Below are 20,291 nucleotides of genomic sequence, written 5' to 3' on the forward strand. Positions count from 1 at the left end.
GTGAATATTTTTCACTCGTCCGTTTGTGACTATGTGCTCGACCCTTCGAACTGTAGCCTCCCTGACGTACGACATATCAGATACCCCCACTCCCTACTCGTTCATTCATCTCTCCACTTGATCATGCAAGCTATTCCACCAAGCACGGCCTTGCTGGACGCGCTGTCGCGATTGAAGACGCATAGCCGGGCTATGAAACCCCACGACCCCCAAAGCTTAAAACAAGCATTGGCCTTCATCGTCGAGCCACCGACGCCACTCACCGTCCTTACTGCCCTGCAATGGCTTCGGGGAGGCCACAGGTCAGATTTAGTATCCTGGTTAGAGACCCTTGATGGGTGCGCTTGGCTGGAGACCCAAGGGGGGAAAGACTGGCTACAGAATCGGTGGAGGAAGGACTGGCTACAAACCCAGGGGAAAACCTTCTGGCCGAAAGCCCACAGCGTCCGGGACTGGCTGCTGACCCAGGGGAGGAAGGGCTCGCTGACTGAGGCCTGGCCATCTTGGCTGGGAACACAGAGCGGGAGGGACTGGCTGCAGACCCAGCCAGGACAAGACTGGCTGCAAACCCAGTGGGGCCAAGACTGGTTGCGGACCCAGTGGGGGCAAGATTGGTTGCAGACCCGGTGGGGGCAAGACTGGCTACAGACCCGGCGGGGGCAGGACTCGCTGCATACCCAGGACAAGCGGGACTCGCTGCAAACCCTGAACGGAGAAGGCTGGCTGAAGACCGAGAGCGGGAGAGAGTGGTTGAGGAACGAGAGCGGGAAAGAGTGGCTGCAGACCCAGGGTGGAGAAGACTGGCTGCAGACCCGGGACGGATCGGACTGGTTGCAGACCCAGAGCCGGCGAGACTGGCTGCCAACCCAGAGCAGGCGACAGTGGTTGCAGACCCATGCTGGCCAAGACTGGCTAAAGAACCCGCCCGGACGAGACTGGCTGCACACCTAGGGTGGGCGAGACTGGTTGAAGACACAGAGCGGACGAGAATGGCTTCAAACCCAAAGCGGTCAAGACTGGCTGTACACGCCCAACGGTCAAGCATGGCAGTCGACTGCTGCGGCGTCTGTCTGGGTGACAATGGAAGAATTCTCGAGGACTTTAGAAGCAGTAAACAAGTACACGATCATCCCAGAACTGCTCTTACTAGCAGCTTTCCAAGTAATCCAGCAATTCAAGAGTTTGCCGGATTTCTTGATGTTCCCGGCGTTCCTGGCGCTAAGGCATCAGGATTCTTCCTCTTCAGCCTCACCACAATATCGTTTCCCGCCAGACATGGAGATATTCCATGCTATGATGGCCTTTGAGGATTTTGCACACAGAGCACAGGAACGAAGCCGATCGGCTTCCGACGCTCTCAATTATGCGTGCCAAAACTGGGCCTTCCATCTCTCCCGGGCTCCCAGTCCATGGGACAACACGCTCAAGCACCTGTTCAAGTCTTTCTTGAGCCGCCATATCCTCTGCTGGCTTGAAAGGCAGTGGTGTTTAGAGGGCCTCCGGTCTTGCCTTTCTATTTTTTTCGAAGCGCAGAAGTTCGTTTTACCAGAAGTACAGAAACTTGTGAAGGTGCGTGTTTTTCCGACGATTTTAGCGATTCGGTACCTGACCTACCTGTGCGTCGGAATAGGAACGTCATCAATGTTGAAGGCAGTCGATGTTTATATCTTTTTCTTGCACGTTGCTCAAGTGCTTCCAGCGCATACTCGCTCCAACAGCTGCAGTAAGTGCTCGTCAGTGCGTTAATAAATTATAATGTATTGTCAAGAGGTGTGGGAAACTAAAGTTTAAGACATCAACCGGGTCAAACTTCGGATGCCACTACCACCACCGTGATAGCGTGACCGTCACACTAATATAACCATATATAGTAATTTAAAACCTTAATGATATCAACCGCAATTGACCACTCATCCAATATAATTGATGCGCATTGGACGCAAAACAGTAATTTAAACACAAAAACTGTAGTAGCAGTGAAAGCAAACAATAACCTAACTGTGTGCGATACGAAAGCGTGATTCTGCATGAGGAAAACTAGTAAAAGTGACTTCAGAATGAAACGATCAACGGAACGAACAACGGATCAAACAACTAAAGTGCGAGATAACTGAAGTGCAGGGACAGCAATACGAGCTCGTTTGGAAGGAAGAGAACCTGCGGGATTCAATGCAGAGTGTTTGGGGATGCGAGAACTGGAAGACGGCACATTTTCTTTGTCGTGCTCAGTGGAGGGGATATGTGAAGCCGGCCAATGTTCTTTTGGAATACGAGCTGTAGTGTATTCAAGGTCAGTTATCTTCATCGTCTCCTTCATGCTAGCAGGCAAAGAAACTCTGTGAACGTCCGGTCCAGGCCCTGGATTGTCCCCAGGGACCAAATACTCCTCGTGTACCATGGCGATGTGCTCGGCCAGGTTGTAACGCCAGACTGCATCCACAGGGACAGCCAGCACCCTTCTTGAAGATCGCCCGGGTTCAGGAGGGAGCTGAGGATGGCACAATTCACATTTGACTGGGACATTGCGACATGGTTTATTTTTCGACCCTCCCGCCGCGAATCCGTATCTGAATGGGTGCTGGTATGCACATTTCGTCTCCCAGACTGGAGCACCGCTTGAAGGCACCTTGATCGTGATCGAGCATTCGGACAGCCCAGACCGGCCACAGAAACCACACGGTAAAACTGCGCCGACCTAGTACATATGTATTAGCGTACAATAGTGTAGAAATATATATAAAAAACATACCTTTTCTGTCAATGTGATCTCCTCGGGCGTGTTCCTGAGTGAGCGAAGGATATGCATGCCGGTATGCGAACGCATGTCGGTAACCTTAGCCAGGCAAAGGGGGCATGTAGAAATGCGCTCCCCTTCGGAGGCTGTCAATAGGTTGCTTCCCTCGACGGAAATTATTGCAGGAGTACCTAAAAATATCAGTATAAGTCGCGACAGGAAAACACAGAACATACCATTGGACAACTGATATGGGAACGTCTTGATGTCTGCAGGAGTGACTGACACTATGCTCTTGAGAGGGACTTTGGTCTCCACGGCCTTCAACCACAAGAGCTCGCATGCAGCTTGGAGTGTGGATTGCGAGACTTGCCAAGTGCTCTGGCCTCCGTTAATTTCCGTGAAGTCGTCGGTATTGATGTCGTTGCGAAGGCGTAAGAAGGTAGGTTCGGGATTGATCGGTTCCACGAGGGAACCAGGCACAGTGACAATGACCACACGATCGGTCGTGATTGATCCCGATGTGCCCTGGACGACGGAGCGGGCTTTGACATAGCCCCCGTTCCATAGGAATTGTTGAGCGGAATCGGGTGGGGGATGGGATGGAATAAGGGTGAGAAGCTGGCCAGTTATCTTGGCCGTTGTCCGACAAGCTTGCATGACGGCCGTGTCGATCGAAGCACGTGAGACGGTGTTGAGTGAAAGAAGCGTTGAACGAAGCACAGCGATAGAGATAGTAAGACCTGAACGAATGATGGTAAGGAAAATATCACCGACGAGGAAAAGGTTGTTGTCGGTGATACGGCCCGCTGACATATCGATCCTCTTGTTCACTTTGGTGTAGCCCGAACGGACACGCTCCAATCGATTATTGGACTTGGAGATAAAGTCCTTGTTGATGACGAGGCGGCAGATCGTTTGCTTGTGGATCCATCGACCTTGAAATAAAAGGTAGTCGTCGGGGCGTATGCCTGGACCCTGTGGCAATGGAGGGGCAGAAAGATCTGTACGACAAGGAGGGGGATGAGCGGAGGGGGCATTGGATGTGGATTCTGCAGTCAGCGCTTCCTCGAATGTTAACATTAGTTCGTCGGCGTCTTCTTCTACCTCAGGCCTGTCATCACCAGATGCTATCACCTGCGGCACTATAGCAATGATTGCGCCAGGTTCTTCAGCGTCGTCATCCGCAATTCCAAGGTATTTATTCTGACCGAAAGGGCGTAGCATGTCGACAGACGGATCACGGAATATGTCGTCATATGAGAAGTGTTCTGGATCGATCTGAGTGGAAGTAAAAATGGTAAGGGCCATCTCACGGCCATTACGCCAAGCTGTCGGAAGATCGCATCGGCCAGATACAATGTCTCCAGACCACATGTCGCGATTTATGTGGTCAACATGTTCAAGGCGGGTGCCAAGCCTAAGACGACGATGGCCTGGATCAAGGGCGGGATGCCGCTTGAACACACCATCAATATCCTTGGCGGCACCCAAACGATCAATGACTTGAGAAAATGTGCATGCCGAATTATGCCCGCCTATCATGCGGGTGCGACCGAAATGAACTTCTAACCGATCGTCTCCTGTATCGCCGAGAAAAAAAGAAGCCTGCGGATCAAGAATTTGCTGTTTGGAGACGCAGAAGATGACGTTCTTCAGCATGGTGTGCGTGTCGTAGTACAATTGATATGATAGGAATGAGCGTCGGTGAGAGCGAAATAATGTGAATGTAAGATGTGCAAGGCGGCTAAGGTATTGGATTTGCTCCGTGAGCGAGAGGTTGACGTCGGTGAACGGAAGGATGATGGACTCGAGGACGCTGCTCAGAACTGCAATTGATATGATGTCAGCGCGTGTGTCGACATCAGCGGAAAATGGGTCCTGGACAATGGACTGCTGCGACTTGGAGAACTCAATGATGGCCAGCATGAGCTCCACAGCTCGAGGGACATCTTGCGGATCGTCTGGATGAAGCAGTTTGGTGACGCTGGCTTCGTCATAAGCGGGCAACCAGACGAGATAACGTGAGAGCATCATGGCGTTAATGACACGTCCATTGTTAAGAGTTATACCTCCTGGAGAGCGGATGAGCGTGCAGTAACCTAAATTAAAGACATTATGAGCTTTGTAGACTAGATCAAAAAAAGAAACACACTTACGCTTGATGATATGCTTCGTATCGAAATCCAACGTGATCTCGGCATCCCCTGTGAATGTATTGAGACCAGGAATGTTGGAGAGTATGCCGTATAAAGGAGACTCGGAGGAGAGCGGGTTCTTGAGGAAAAGCTTGTGACCTGCTGCTCTGCGGGTAGCATCACCGTCGGTCGCGACAGACCACACTGGTCCGACTGCATCATTGGCACCTGAGGCACTCCAGCGCTGTATAGCGCGAGCTAGGATACTCTCCATATCTGCAGTGTCCTCAGTTTTACAGGTCGGCGCGACTAAAATTGGATATAGCTCGTCCTCTCCAAAACATGCGGCGCCAAGGACTGTGACTTCCTTTCCAAGGTGGACATCTCCGTCGTGAATTTTCTGTGCTATCCGGATAGCCGAATCATATGTGCGAAGGACGGGGTCTATAAGGTTAGAGTGTTTCCAACATAGACCACCTATCTTGTTGTACTGGCTGTAGTGCACGGCCATCTCTTCAATTGCCATCTCGTCAACCATCAAACTCACACCGCGGGGTGATGTCATGCCGATGCGGGTATTAAGAATGAGGGCACGTATGTTGTCGTCGAAGTTCTGGTCCCGGATAGGGCCAATGGTAGGCATGATGGTTGTGAATACGGCCCTGGTCTGAAGAGTTCGGAGAGAGGGGATGCTGATATTGTGATAGAGCGCGAATAAAAGTTGCCGACCGCCCAATCGATAGATGAGCATGGCAATATCAAGGTCAGAAGCGTTATAGCCCCGTGGTCGGTAGGTTCCCTCTATGGCGTCCTCGATCTTGTTGACAACTTCGCGGATGCTAGCGCCATTGCCCATGGCAACATTGATGATTTGTTGTAGGCGGGGGATGTCGTTCTCAGAAATCGCCATGAGCAGGCGGTGGTAATCATCCAGCTGTGTGAGACTGTTTATATGCTTGCGGGAATCGTTTAGGCCCTGCGTGGTGTGAGTAAAATGAAAACACATGTAAGTAATGAGAGTAAGTAAACATACCTGTAACTTTAACTGCCGGGCTTGATCGGCATAGCTTTGCGCGATGTCTCGCATATTCGCGAGGCCTAGATGTTTGTAATTGGTGTGTGGTTTCGGATCCCGTGCGGTTTGGGAGAGGTGGTTGACATGTGCAGAGAGTTCAGCGCATTCGCCGCAGGGTGAACCCTCAATCAATGCGGACATGAAGCATCGCTTTGACCGAATCCAAGGTGTGCTAGGCTGGGTGAGATCGATGGTGAAGGGAAGCCCATCCAGGCCGTCATGATAGCGTTCCCAAGGTAGAAACATGACGAAGGGAGGAAGGTCCTGTGGCCAGACGACCAGCAGTCCAGGACAGTTGTCAGGACGAGCAGCAGTAAAATTTCTGTGATCGATCAGTGATATGATCAATAAAGATGAAAAGGAACCGAAATGAAACGTACGTGCTTTGATGTGAGGTAAATGATGGGGAACGTGTGATCGGTTCATCGGACATGTTCCTGTCTTCTTGGCTTCTGCGAGAAATTGTCCGCAGGCATTTCTTACTGCCTCGATGGGAATTCAGAGCGTTGAAATGCCCAGTGTCCCAGAGAGGAATTCCAGACGGGAGACTTGTTTGACACCACTCCTCGCAGTCAGGGCAGCAGATACTCCATCGTTGCTGAGCGCTAACACGTGTGAGTAACCCACCGGCACGGAACGCTTGATGAAGCCCTTCGGTCGTATGTAATGCCAGTTGTTCGGCAATATTGATCCCTGAGATAGGCGAATCTGTCCGTTCTTCCGGTGAGGCACAACGAGATGAATCAGGAAGCCAGTAAGATGAGGGTCCTTCGCTATCTGGTAGCACAGCAAAGTCTATGGTCGGACTAGAAGAATATCCAGATGACTGATCTGTATCAGCGAAATTTGATCCGTCGTCCACCGTGTGATCTGAGTCGCATATATGCGTTCCGTTATTAATATGAGCCGAATTACCGTTACTGTAGCTGTTCTGTGCTGTAGAATACATAGTGCAATGGAATGATACAAGTTAATGCTTTGATGAGAGCCGATGATGCTGGGACGACGGAGAGGTATGAGATATTGAGGACGCGTTGACAAGACGCGTCATATTGATATCGACGCGTATTACTTATTTCGTCACATGTTCTCAAAATTACACTTAGAAATGATCATTTCTTGATCAGCGTTCCTCAACGCGCGCTTCTTATTAAATTGACTATCTAGATGTATTCTAAAGTACTGATTATACCACGGTTTCGGTACTCAACTAACGATTTGGTGAAGAACTTAGGGCGCTATTGAGAAACTCAGAACATATGTATTGAAAGTTCGGGTGGCTGTATAATTAAGGTTTACATGCTTATTAATATCGAGCTATGTGTTCGGAATTCTCCTTTTGCACACCTCTTGTGTATTGTCACCTGTACTTGACCGGTGTAGGAGACGCCCAGGCTGCAGCCCCGTATGGCACCATTTCCCCTCACTGGACGAAGTCACGCATACCTCCCACAGGCCGTTGCGGACCATCACACGAGGTTGCGGAATCCTCGCACTCATCGCATCGCAATGCACTATCCGTCCATGTCATGTCTGCATCCGTCCGTCCTCACTGGGCCAGTTGCATATCAGTTCCCATACACGAGGCCGCGTACCATTACTTACATGTATCTCCTTCCGACTTCGCTTGCATATGCGCCCGCTTATATGGTTCCGGTTTCTTACGGACTCTGTTATATACTACGTCGCAGACTCGTACGGACCTCACTTTCCTACATTCCCTCTCTGGTTGTGTGTTGCGGAGTCACTAGCTTAGTCTTACCTTGTCCTTCCTTGCTTGAGCAATCACTTGTTTGCCTTCTCATCCCGTGCGAACGCTCGCATCGCCATTGACAGTTGACTATTGCTAGTCCTAGTTGAGTTCCTTGCAAGGCGGTTTCTGCACGTCTTCGCATATACCTGGTACCTAGTTCGCTCTACCCGATTACCTGTTCCGATACCTGGTACCCTACCCGTTCGCATACCTGGTACCCTCTAGACATTCACTCGCATCTCTGCATCTGCATACCTCGCATCTCTGCATCTGCATACCTCGCATCTCCGCATCTGCATACCTCGCATCTCCACATACCTTGCATCTCCGCGCATTCTCGCATCTCCGCATCTCCTTGCATACACAGCCGTTCTGTCTTCAGCGCATCACTTCCTTCTTCACTGTTCCCCTCGCTCATACTTGAGGAACTGCTCTCAGAGCTATCCCCTTGGGTCGACTACTATTCTCGCACCCAGCAGGATCGGTACGCTATCACTATAGCGGACTTCTACGATTTCTCCCACACCGGGTTATGCATAATCATCACTGATTAGACACAGGCCGTTATGCATGGTTACCTCTAGTTTTTGACGTTATGCATAATCCCTTCGACTGTATGTATAGTAATGTTCCCACTGGTGTCCGTGATGCATAATGCCTTCGACTGTCATACAGGATGCTTCCGATCTTCTCTTTCCATGTTCCTGGCATCTACGATCGCAATCTCGGAGACTGACGCAATCAATGATTATATATAGTGCTACCAACACATAGGGGAAAAGAAGCAATGTATGTCATCCTACTAGTATTCAGGGCGCAGCCACTGCTGGGGGTAAGCTTGCCGCAGGAACTGCACGCCATTTTCTTAGACAGTTGTCCCGCATCATGATCCGAAGGACCGCCTGGCGCCTTGCATACGCTGCAAGGCCTTCTAACTCTGCAGCGTCCAACCCAGTCCTCCGGTTTGCCTGATCCATCCACCATGCCGCATGCCAGTCGAAGAATGTGCACACGCGCCGCATCTCCTCCTGGAGAAGCTCGACTTCTTCTGTCCAACGGTGTGAGCGTGCCCGAGATTTACACCACTCTACACGTAGCGCTGTGTAATAGTGTTTTAGCTTGTATCAATTTAATGGACAATTTCTTACCTTCAGCAAGAACAGTCTCTCCTTCCCTGTCTCCAGTAGTGACGCCACGTGCCTTCCAAATCCACGATAAAGTTCGATTACCTTCGGATTGGCCTATGTGGCCATCAGACATTCCCCGAACGTGCTCAGGTTCTAGCTTTAGTAGATCATCTCGCCAGCTATGTTCCTGCAAAATGTCGCCCAGGATAACTAGAGCAGTCCAGGCCCTACGGTACCGTTCTGCATCTGTCTTGATGCTAAGATCCACCTTAGCGAGAACTCCCGCTGCACGTGTATTCGCCCGCTGGCCACGCAATTGATTGTCTTTGAACTTGAATAAGTGGCTGCGCAGTCGGAGGTGTCGACGGAGATCATCGAGAGCATCAAATGCTTGTGCCTGTCGCAGCTCCCATTCATATCTGCACAGACGCTCCTCGCAGAATTCGTTTGAAGCCCTTTTGAGTTGGGACGGTAACCACAGTTTGACCTCGTAGGGTTTTTCTTCCCATGAGCTTACGGTACTAGCTGTATCGGATGCGCGAACACGGACGACTGTAGGCATGTATAATACCTGGACCTTGCACCATTGCTCGATTTTGCGTTGTAGTGCGTTGCTTCGTTCTTGCAATTTCGTAAGTTGAAGGTCCGTTGCGTGAGCTCCCAAGGCAGCATACTCTCTTTCCAGCCGGCGTCTAAAAAAACATTGAGATAAAGATACAAGGGAGATATAAACTTACTGATGGTCCTCGATTTCAATACCCGATGACACGAGAACGCTTGGGGATACCTCGGTATGCAGCGAGTAGTTGAGGCCATGTTCTAAATCTTCTGCCTCCTTCTGCGAGAGACGCAGTCGTACCGCTGCGAGAGACATGGCTGCGAAAGAATGAGAAATATAAAATCGTCATAAAAGAACAAATGCACTTGTAGTTGTAACCTCGAAGGGATTCGTCTGTGATCTATCGGCTTCCCAGCCTTCGATAGCCTGCTTCCACCGAGCGACTTCCTCTGGTCGTTCGGCAACCAATGTGTCATTGAAATCGTTGAAGTCAATGAGGTGCTGATCACGTTGAGGTATGGCCGCTACGAGCTTTCGGAATAGACTGATGTCTTGAAACCAAAATGTTAGTAAGAGGTTCCAATCGTGCGGTGTAGGTTCCACTCACGAAAGTTGGTCACTTTCTTCCAGTTAAAATCTCCGAAATGATCATCGAGGGTGTCGCGGCGTGAGCCAGGGCCCATCTCCCGAGTGCTCGTTGCTACAGGATTTATATTCGCCCACCCGCGCTCCGGTGCCTCCCCGTCAGTCCGACCCATCCCTTTGATAAGGTTGTGTGAATAGGTTACTTGGCAGAATGCAACGTGTGCGGGAAGATGGAATTTCGGAACGAGGAACACAAACTCTTTCGTGCTGCGTTCCACGTGCATTTGACATGGGTATGTAGCCATACGATCCCATATGTTCTTGCTCCATTGGCACGCTATATCGTAGGACACGTTGAGCGTGACTACATCCTTCGAGTATTGCAAGGTAGAGAAGAATAGGTAGTCCATATTGATGTATCTATAGTACACGTTGAGTGGTGCGGTAATTAGTAAAGCTCTCGCCTACCGCTCGCCCTTCTGGAGATCGCCGACACCGCAAGGACACTTCATGTTGTGGCGTGAACAATCGACCGTGCCGGCCCCTGTTGCTGCCAAACCGCGAGAGTTTTTAGTCTCGGCCAAGTTTACAGCGTTGTGGCTCGCACAACTACTTTTCTGTGTGATGAGTGGGTGAGCGAGTGTGATACGGCTAAGATAGATGGCCGCACCTCTTGCGGCTGCTTTCCAGTGTCATGGAGAAACTTCTTGAATGCCCCCTCTTCGACGAAGTACGCCCAACCTTTGTTAAGACCAGGGTCGGCCTTGTCGGATGATACGTTTTTGCGTGCCAGTCAAAAATTAGCATCGATTGCTAGAAACAAGGAATATTTCCATCTAGATCATTCTGTGAGTGAACACGCTACACGGACTAGACCAATCCATAACATACCTTTCCTCAAACGGTGTATCTTCCCAGCCATTTGGAATATTCTTGCCCGGATGGGGGCAGGCAGGACACAGTACTGCACAAGCACCATGTTGTGTCGCCGCAACCCCACCAGGGTCATGGCCCCGTCCTGAACGCTTGAGTAAGGTGAGGTTTCGCCATTCCTTTACCATCCGTAAGAGAGCGTTATAGCGATCCTGTGAGCCGTTGTGAGCAAGTATGAATGAACAAGTCAAACCAAATTGAAAACTTACCTTTGGTGGGTTAACGCCTGTGTTGTTGGTCAAGCGTGCGAGTGTCTGCCAGTACTCGAAAGTGGAGGCCTTCGATTCAAACGAAAGAACATGGAAGTGGTGGAGAAGTCGAAATGTTGCGGTAGTCTTCGGATCCAGTGTAGTTGCTGGGAACCAACACATGCGAAGGAGTTGTGTCGTACGAGATTGAGCTGTTTGACACTCGCAGAAGTGGAGTGTAATATTGTGCACTCCGTTGATATCGAGGACCACGAAGTCATTATGAACCAATGACAGGTTGCAACAACGTTCACCAGGGGGGTGTCCGAGTTGAACTTGCAGCCCAAGATCCCGCAGGTTAGTGTCTTCGAAATGTTGGCTGTTCCAGTACTGCGCAAGTCAATCAGTGCGAAGTAGTGAGCACTGCTAGATTCCCACCTACCTCAATTCTGTGGGTTGGATTTTCTATATGCCTTTCTACCGTGCACGCCTTGCAATAGAGCTCAGTACCAAGACACTCTTCACATCGAAATTCAGGGGCATTCATGCATCCTGCAGAACCTCGACATGCTTCCTGATGTAAAAAATCGCCGCGACCCTCCAGACGGAGGAGTTCTAAAAGAAAATGGTCCCGATCATCCATCCAAGTCAACAATGGGTTATCCTTCAAAACAACACGTCAGTAATTGTATCCAAGATCAATTGTCTTCACTTACTCCTAAATTTCGATTCCCCCGTGAAACTTTCACTTCGAGTGATGTTTCAGCCAAGTGTTCGTTGTAGACGTGGTCTTCGTTAGAGTCCAGAAGAGCCTCGTAATCGAAGGCGACAGTATCAGAAGTATGGAAAGCAGATGGTGGTGGCGCAGTGTGAGAGCCTCTTGGAGCACCAAAGTACTCTGTCTGAGTCGAGACCTGTGCCGGTCCCTTCAAAGTGTAAGATCGATGTTTGTGAGTTGAGACCTGACTGTTTTCTGGATCCTCAGCCTGAGTAGTGTTTTGCATTCGCTGCTGAGCTGCGTGCTTTTTTGCATTGAGAACATACCAGTCACGCGTAAGCTTGTCTAGCTCACGGCGTCTTTTTCCCATGAGGGCTACAGCGTTGAAACAATGAGGAGATATAGTATTAACAACATACCGCACAGGGATCACGTGATGTTCAACACTAGATGCAAAATACATAGAAGACTACAGTAATCACTTGCCAGTGCTAAGCGCTAATTGCCAATCAAGTGTCCCTTTGCGAAGAGCTTCAAATATGAGTCTACACTTAAGTCCATCTTCTGGATCATTTGCTCACATGCCTGGATGCGAAATTGTAAGATGCGAGTCACCGAACATACCCCCACTCGTAGTTGCTCGGTATAAGGACCCTCTAAGCTTCCGGCTGACGTGGATAACCCATGTGCTTGCTCCAAGAGTTTGCGTACCTCGCGAACGTCGTTCTCGTATTCTGGCTTCAGTGAATCCCATCCTTCACGATCAGCAGCACAGACAGCATTCAATCCTTCAGACTCCAATCGTTGATACAGATTGGAACCTGGTTCATAACCAGCATTGAACCAGATATCGTCCAGATGATTAAGGAGTGCGAGTGTCTCCTACAAACAGTGTGCATTAAAATTTGACAAATCAACCAAAATGTTTGACTCACATCTGAAGCTCCACCCCGGCGACGCCAGCGAGTGCGGGATTTGACACGTTCTTGCTGCCGATTCCTGTTGATTGTGAGTTCAGTAGTGCACGCGCAAAGAATGAACCACATTACTTGACTTGCCTGGCGTAGTGTTTTTTCTTGGATTTTAAACGAGCTTGATGGGACTGCTCAGTTGTGTTGTACTTGCGTTTCCGAGTCATGCAAGGCGTCAGTCAACTGGAATGTGTGAAAAGGCGTAGGTAAGCTTCCGCACTCGAGTTAGATTTCATGTAATGCCTCAGCCACCACTTCGGGACACATTAAATCATAGCACATAAGTTTCATTGCAGCTGTAAATACAATAGTTTCAACAGTCTGATTTATATATTATGCATTCTGACTAGCGCAGGACAGGTAAAATGAGCTACCGTATCAGAAATCTCCCGATATCACTATGTTATAGACTCGCGACCCAATAGACGTGAATTTCAATGAAAGCATATTGTACAATGACTTTGGGACGGCTGTTGATGCGACCTAGTAATCCATCTCCCCAAGAGCTTGACATTCACAATTCTCTCAACATATATATGTAAAAAATGCGATTGAAATCTATGTATCAGTCCCTACAGGAACATCGCACAACTACTACATCACAAAAGTCGCCCCCTCTCTCCTGCACAGCTTCACTTTCTGTTGCAGATGTGGTAGCGGTGGGATTCGTGGTGCCAGTGACTGGTATAGTGAACATATTAAACAGTAAACTCCAGGGTAGCACTATGAAAACTTACCGGTGGTTTCCGACTTGGAGAGGCCTGTTGCAACGCGGCTCGAAGTGATTGCTATACCACAAGCATAGCAATTGTGGCGGTGTGCCCGGAAAACGCATGCCGCGCATGCTCCATATTCAGTCTGTGGACTCGGCAGCTCCTCTGAATCATGTCCATCGTGTGCAGCAAATATGGCTATTGATGAGGAGTGAGTGTGATGAGCCGAGATTCAGATTAATTGAAATGTTGAACATACCATTTTGGTCACTGATTAACGTCAATGCTCCTCCCAGCTCACGCAATGTGAATGCTGGGGGGTCACCATCATCATATCCCTGGTCTGCAGCAAAAGGTCTAATGAGCCATCAGATGAATGGTTGAAAATAAAATTTACCGCTTTGATCCCTAATCAACCCCAATGCTGCAGCCAGCTCATTTACGGTGAATGTTAATGGGGGTGGAAAACGACGGTAAGCCGTATTATCGTTCCTTGGGCTCTGCATTCAAAATGAGGTGGGAGTGTGAGTAAAAAAATAGCAGACGGCAGCAGTTACCAGGCGATTTCAACTCCGATCAGCAAATACACTTGCTGATTGGTTGAAGATGTGTGGTCAGCATTAAATTTTCAGGCTTGGCCTGCGGTAATACTAGGACCGCACAAAACCTAAAATCGCGTTATTCAAAAAAACGCGTACCTCACCAAGGCAAGCGGTGACAATTGTGTCTCATTGAGTGATCATTAATTCAGCTCAGATAGGATGGCAGGCAGGAACAGTCTGGACCACACCTGAACAAAAAGACTTCCTTGAGACGTACTATAGCGGGTTTCTGTTAGCGCAGCTACAGGCAAAGGTTTCCCAGTACTGGGATCCAATATACCTTGAATGGTTCAAAAGATGGCCTGAAGAGGATGTAGTATTTAAAAATACTCCTGCCAGTGATCCCCGTACAGACGAGGAAACTAAAGTTCTGAAGGCAGCAGTTCAGAAGCGGAGACAGGTAAGCACTGCCCTCATGATGCCCTCACCGATGATGTACATACTGATATGCTTAAAACAGCAAATACGAACCTGGTTCAACTATAGGTCCCAACGAAGTGGCCGTTCAGCTGTGAACGCGATGACTAAAGTCATCCAGAAAACGTTAACCAATAAAGCCAAAGGAACTCGGGTTCATACCCCTGCCGAGATCTTTTCGACCATTGCCTATAAGGAGGAAGTAAAAGAGCGGGTTCAAGACGCCATTAAGTCCGGCGAGCTCGTGACTAAACAGGAAAAATTGTCAGCTATTCGAAAACTTACACGCGAAGCATACAAAGCCGCACCGCCAGAAGTCCAAGCTTTGTGTGAGGAGAAGGTCCGAGAAGAGCACAAAGCGAAAGTCGCATTTAATGTGCAAAATGAAAAATCTGCACCTACCAATAAACAGTATGCAACGTAAGTTTCGGCTTTTGCCCGCACACCATTTTCCCATTGCTTATACATTATTAGCGCTCTCCAGGAGTGTACTGCTCCCATTGCGCAGTTCTTGCAAGTCATCAAGGACATGACAGGGTGGGAATGGACTGTTATGGGTGCTGGGCCTGACCCTCATCTTGGTGGCCAACTAAATGCGATGAGGTGCGTTGTACCAAACATTCTTTCTCTGGCCTCACAATTGATGATTTACTTACTTTATGTTGGTACTCTTACTGCTGACATAATCCAATGAAGTTTTGACCTAGTACCAGTATCAGTCTGAAAGTCCCCTGTCCTTTTGTCTTGTTTCCTTGTCTGTTTCTCTCTCCTTGAGCACTGAGCCTAGAGCAGAGACCCTTTAGGGTCGAACTAGCCTAGGCCAGCAAGACCCAACATTTCCCTGCAGCTCAGCAGGATTGTTGTTCGCACAGCGTCTCATATTCGCTCGCTCATTTTCAGAATGCTCAAGACTTCTTAGTTACCATACAGGAGTGAATGGGGATGGACACAATTGGAAGCAAGCCACCCCAAAATTCGTTGAGAAGCATCTCAATCCATACTTGGAATTTGTTGGAACACTGTTTCGTGAGTAATGTTCCCATTTGATGGTCGGTCACGCATACTCATTGGATTCAATAGCCGAGCATGTCAGAAAGTCTCGTGCCATTGACGTTGTCGCCCCACTCGCAAACAGTCTATCACCCACGACTTCAATCGCGAACGGTCTACCACCCACGATTTCATCTCCCTCGGGTGAAGGATCTGGGTCACTGGAGGGTGCATCATCAACCGTGACTCCAGCATCACATGGAACTGCCCTGCATGCCCCCCTTACACTCTCGGACACCCTGCGAGGTGTCGACTCGTCTCAGATGCAGGGACTTATGCCTTTCAGCAACCCCCTGGGTGAAGGATCTGGGTCACTGGAGGGTGCGTCATCGACTGTGACTCCAGCATCATATGGAACTGCCCTGCATGCCCCCCTCACACTCTCGGACACCCTGCGAGGTGTCGACTCGTCTCAGATGCAGGGGCTTCTGCCTTTCAGCAACCCCCTCGGCCTTACTGTTGACAACGAAATGTCCACCAACTTCGGCACTGACATCTCCATGTCCCTCAATCCATATGACGCCTGCTTCACCAGCACATCAGCATCTAACTACGATTTCACCTTACCTGCCCGCTCCTTGTCATCCAGCGAAAATACACCGGCACACACTATGGGAGACACAAGCGCCGGCCTTACCTTTGACAATCAAATACCCACTGGCTTTACCACCGACACCTCCATGTCTTTTGATCCCTATGACGCCAGTGTACCCAGAACCCCGGCATCTAACTTCGATTTCATTTTGCCTGCCCACTCCTTATCATCCGGCGCAACCACCCCAGCGTCCACTATGGGAGACTCATTGCCAGATCTTACTTTTTCATCCAGTCCAATGCCATCATCTAGTCCAATGCCGGAAACTCCCATTACCTCATGGAGGAAACAGACGTACAGTACATCCGCATCTGCCCTCATGACACCCCCTCGCCTTCGCTTCCGCACTACATCCGCTATTGCTACCCCATTACTGTCTTTTGCCCCCTTGCCGGTATCAACGGAAAAGTATAACTTCAGTTCTTCTGCATACCCGCCTGATCCTCCAGTGGTTCCAGCCGCTGGAACAGCTCAGGTTTTGGCGCCACCAGTAGTATCCTCTGCTAGCGGTTCCGGCTGTGCTGGGGACTTGGATTCTGCTCTTGCGCCCTCCACTGTTGAGGTTGCCCAGGTTTCAGAACAGCCGGCGCTCCTCCCTTCTGATGTTGGTAGTGCATCGGGCTCCGCTGTGCAAGCCGATGACGTAGTTGCTCCTGCTGTTAGGAAGACAAAGCGCGTGCGCCAGCAGACGACACGTTTGGCACAGGCTGATAGCATAGGTGGCCATTCTCAAAAGAGGTTTGTGATTTCGAGTGTTTATTATTTGCAAGCGCGAACACTAACTCAATTTCTAGGAGGAGAAAGGCTATGTGATACTACACTATGTTTTGTGTTCCGTCGATAATACTGAGTTGTCAAGTGATGTTTACGTGTCTTGTGTTGTTGAATATTGAGAATACGAGCATATTTCTTGTTGAGACTTCGCGATTTGTGAGATGAAAGGCAGATTTCAAGGCAGACAAGACATAAGCATGAAATTTTGCGTGATCAGGCAAAAGAGCAACCAGTCTTATTGATATTTGCAAGGCAGACGGGACATAGCGTGAATATTTGCATATCCAGGCACGAGAGCAGCCAGTCTTAACACTCAGGCAATACCGATACCTAGAGCTGAATTGAGATTCCACTGATGCGCAGAGATCGACGAGGACTAGGCCATCAAAGGTACACGAACGTAAAATCTCGATCTCCTGCCAATTCGGGGTGCGGTAGGCCATCAAAGGTAAGGCGAACGTAAAATCTCGATCTCCTGCCAATTCGGGGTGCGGGGAACCAGGGGATATAAGGCGTGTCCTGCCGAGGGTGTACAAAAAGGGGGGTGGGCTAAATTAGGCTAAGAACTACTCAAAGTGGGTACACGAATTGAGAAATGGTGTGGCGGATCATTACTGGCAGCGTTATGCATGGTGGGAATCCATTATGCATAACGGCTCACCCATCAAGGACTAGAGTCCACCATGCATAACCATGCTGTTTCTTACCACACATGGTTATGCATAATTTGGACAGTATAGCCTGGTATTGTAAATAGAAGTGATTGCCGCTGCGCGGTTCATCTTGTGGATATAGTTGGTTTCTTTATACACATGGACGTTGAATGTAATTACAATTAATTCGAAGCACCTCCCAAGAAGAGTAGTAAATATCAAATACATCAAACGACTTCCCCTGTACTCCACTCCCGCTCCACTTCCCATATCTCCCTAACACCCTCCCTGAACCACACAATGTTCCATTCCACTAAGCCTCTGCGCATCTCGTACACCGTCGTCGGAAGCAGTGCAAGTAATGCAAGGTGCGGCGTAAGAAGGTGGTAAGTGAGCGTTGTCCCTGGGCGTGAAGCTGAGAGCGATGTCGCTGCGGAGGGGAAGAAATTGGGCTTTGATGGAGGAATGGGGGATAAAATAGTGAGTGGTGGTGTTCCGGCAGGAGTGGTACTGGAGGCGGGGGTTGGTGCGATGGCTGTGGGTGGGGGCGTTGCTGTTGGAGATAATCGACTTATCCATGGGTCGTTAGAGTTGGACCTGGTGTGATGGTTGAAGGATGGGAGAGAGTCGAATTATACATACGCACCTGTACAAGGGGCCGAAAGAGTTCAGCATGGATAGGTAATCGCAGCAAAGATTGTGTGTTGCTTGGTCTACTGGTGAGGCGTCTGTAGCAACGTGAATTTTACTTGATGTGTCGAATAGGAAAGCCTTCGGGGAGGCGGTGTTCTGCAAACAGTTAGATGAAGCGGTAGATGAACGGGCGGTGAAATCACGTACAGAGCAGAAGATGTTCAACAGATCTTCCAGATACAGTAGGGAGTCGATCAATTTGTGAAGCACGCGGGGGAACGCCTCTCGCAGAGAATGATCATATATGGAAGTGAGATGAAAGTTAAGCGGGAATTGCTCAAATTCGGGGGATTCATCTAGGAGACGGTCCATGACGCGCTCATGTATCTGGCGGAAGTTTTCTGGGTGTCGTGTCAGTTACACAAGCAATAAACATGCACGGGGGACGGGGGTACCAATCTTGTCGTCCTCCTGAAGCCTTTCCGCTTTGTGCACGAAAACTTCAAAGTTGATGTCTGGATTCATTTGGCATGCTGCAACTATGAATTCTACGAGCTTTGAGACAGGTTGTTGGTACAGATCCTGTGGGTCTCTGTGAGGCTAGCGGGTAGCGGCTAAATGCAGCACATACTCGAATGTCTATGACGAAGATAATGGTCGAAACATCGGCGAGGGATGTGCCGAGCGTATTGACGGTGGCGTTTCCTGGACAGTCCCATATCTCCAACGGGATGACGGTACTGAGAGACTGTGTTCAGTGCTGGGCGCCTGCAGAAGTCAGGCATGAGTGCACACTCAATATAATGTTTTGCGACGCGCATGGTTGGCTCAAGATAGAAAGTCTGTTTGACGGGGAGATCATCGAAGAGGACTTGGAGTATGGAGGTCTTTCCACTCCTGGGGATCGGGTAGTTAGGACCAACAAAGGGAGAAGTTAGCGAAACGTAGAAATGCACCTTCTCGTGCCCAGGAAAAGAATTTTGGTCCTGCGTATGGACCCATTAGTATGCAAGTTGGTTGCGTTTGAGTAGCTCTGTGGAGGATGGCTCATGGCACGTCCGACTACATAGTAGTAACTGTCCTGAGTCTTCATTAATGATCACGTGATTGCCACGCACGCGATATGATGTACTTCCGAAGTTCTCAACTTTATATATAAATCTACATAATATATAGTACTTAAAATTGTGACAGTTGGTACGTTTCCTCCGGTCGTATGAGCCCATCCGGTTGTTGTTTTCTTTTTCTCCGTTTCGAAAAGGCCGCTGATTAAGACCAACATCAACACCAAATTCCCAATGAACTGCTACAAGAACACGGCGGTTTGTTCCGCTCTCGAAGCATTAATGCCACGTATCTTTGTTTCGTTTTGTTCACCGCCACCTGTACTGACTCACGGAATCCGCTGACTCTCACCCAATGAAGTTTGGTAGGAAGATCATTCAGTGCGTCATTTTTGCGCATGGCAGTGTATGAGTCACCGTTTCAGCAGCTGACCCGCTGACAGCCTCTGATAGACTGATATTGTCATAGGGAGGTAGGTGGAGGCTCAGGCACTTCTACACTAACTACAATGTGAACTTGATCGTGTCTTATACTATTCACCGACCACGGATTAGGCCCCATTATGAATCAGGATGTTTCTTGCTCAGGCTTTGAAAATGATCCATTATCAATGATCATCATGTACCAACTTTGGCACCCCCATGATATGACCCGGGGGCAGGGGCGACTCGGAGAAGGTGCGCATGAGGCATCACAACTTGAGACATATGCTTGGAGGGGAGTGCTGGCGGTTCAAACATGCCGTACGTGTGACTACCTGCAGTTTCGTGATCAACACTTTGAATTCCCCTTTCTGCTTGACTATACTTATGATGTTTCAATACAAGCAGGAACAAATCATTCCCTGTACGACGACGAAAGCGCTGTATGGAGGTATATCTAGCTTGAACACTACTGTCACAAGTCCAACAAGTTCACCACCCGCTCCTACCCATCCTCTAACACTTTGATTGTTATGTTCAATAATCCCAGCTGGTGGCCGTTTATCAATATGAATCGTATTGAAAG

General features: G+C 49.2%; 4 protein-coding genes across 4 annotated transcripts; 1 reads left to right on the forward strand and 3 right to left on the reverse strand.

Annotated features, from left to right (window-relative positions):
* Positions 1 to 123: 123 nt before the first annotated feature.
* DEU56DRAFT_912506 (uncharacterized protein) lies at positions 124 to 951 on the forward strand (the record flags this gene model as incomplete). The annotated part of the gene is made up of 1 exon (XM_041357408.1): positions 124 to 951. The coding sequence occupies one exon, from the start codon at positions 124 to 126 to the stop codon at positions 949 to 951; it is 828 nt and encodes a 275-aa protein (XP_041208730.1).
* Positions 952 to 2,281: 1,330 nt separating this feature from the next.
* On the reverse strand, positions 2,282 to 5,845 carry DEU56DRAFT_707090 (uncharacterized protein; the record flags this gene model as incomplete). The annotated part of the gene is made up of 3 exons (XM_041347430.1): positions 2,282 to 2,695; positions 2,750 to 4,836; positions 4,894 to 5,845. Coding segments are annotated over 3 exons (3,453 nt in total), but the record flags the coding sequence as incomplete, so codon positions are not given.
* Positions 5,846 to 8,509: 2,664 nt separating this feature from the next.
* Positions 8,510 to 12,948, reverse strand: DEU56DRAFT_945387 (uncharacterized protein; the record flags this gene model as incomplete). Its single annotated transcript, XM_041359003.1, has 15 exons — positions 8,510 to 8,799; positions 8,849 to 9,519; positions 9,565 to 9,703; positions 9,752 to 9,937; positions 9,994 to 10,391; positions 10,440 to 10,588; positions 10,642 to 10,734; positions 10,859 to 11,056; positions 11,114 to 11,482; positions 11,535 to 11,756; positions 11,809 to 12,185; positions 12,392 to 12,395; positions 12,435 to 12,692; positions 12,746 to 12,809; positions 12,860 to 12,948. The coding sequence occupies 15 exons, from the start codon at positions 12,946 to 12,948 to the stop codon at positions 8,510 to 8,512; spliced, it is 3,507 nt and encodes a 1,168-aa protein (XP_041208732.1).
* A 4,864-nt stretch (positions 12,949 to 17,812) lies between these two features.
* DEU56DRAFT_871331 (Gtr1 raga G protein Gtr2) lies at positions 17,813 to 19,269 on the reverse strand (the record flags this gene model as incomplete). The annotated part of the gene is made up of 7 exons (XM_041355692.1): positions 17,813 to 18,138; positions 18,224 to 18,374; positions 18,426 to 18,619; positions 18,674 to 18,800; positions 18,850 to 18,958; positions 19,014 to 19,115; positions 19,175 to 19,269. The coding sequence occupies 7 exons, from the start codon at positions 19,267 to 19,269 to the stop codon at positions 17,813 to 17,815; spliced, it is 1,104 nt and encodes a 367-aa protein (XP_041208733.1).
* Between the last annotated feature and the right edge of the window lie 1,022 nt (positions 19,270 to 20,291).

Source organism: Suillus clintonianus (genome assembly GCF_016758775.1).
Source record: "Suillus clintonianus strain FC179 chromosome Unknown DEU56scaffold_33, whole genome shotgun sequence".
In the NCBI taxonomy this organism is placed as follows: domain Eukaryota; kingdom Fungi; phylum Basidiomycota; class Agaricomycetes; order Boletales; family Suillaceae; genus Suillus; species Suillus clintonianus.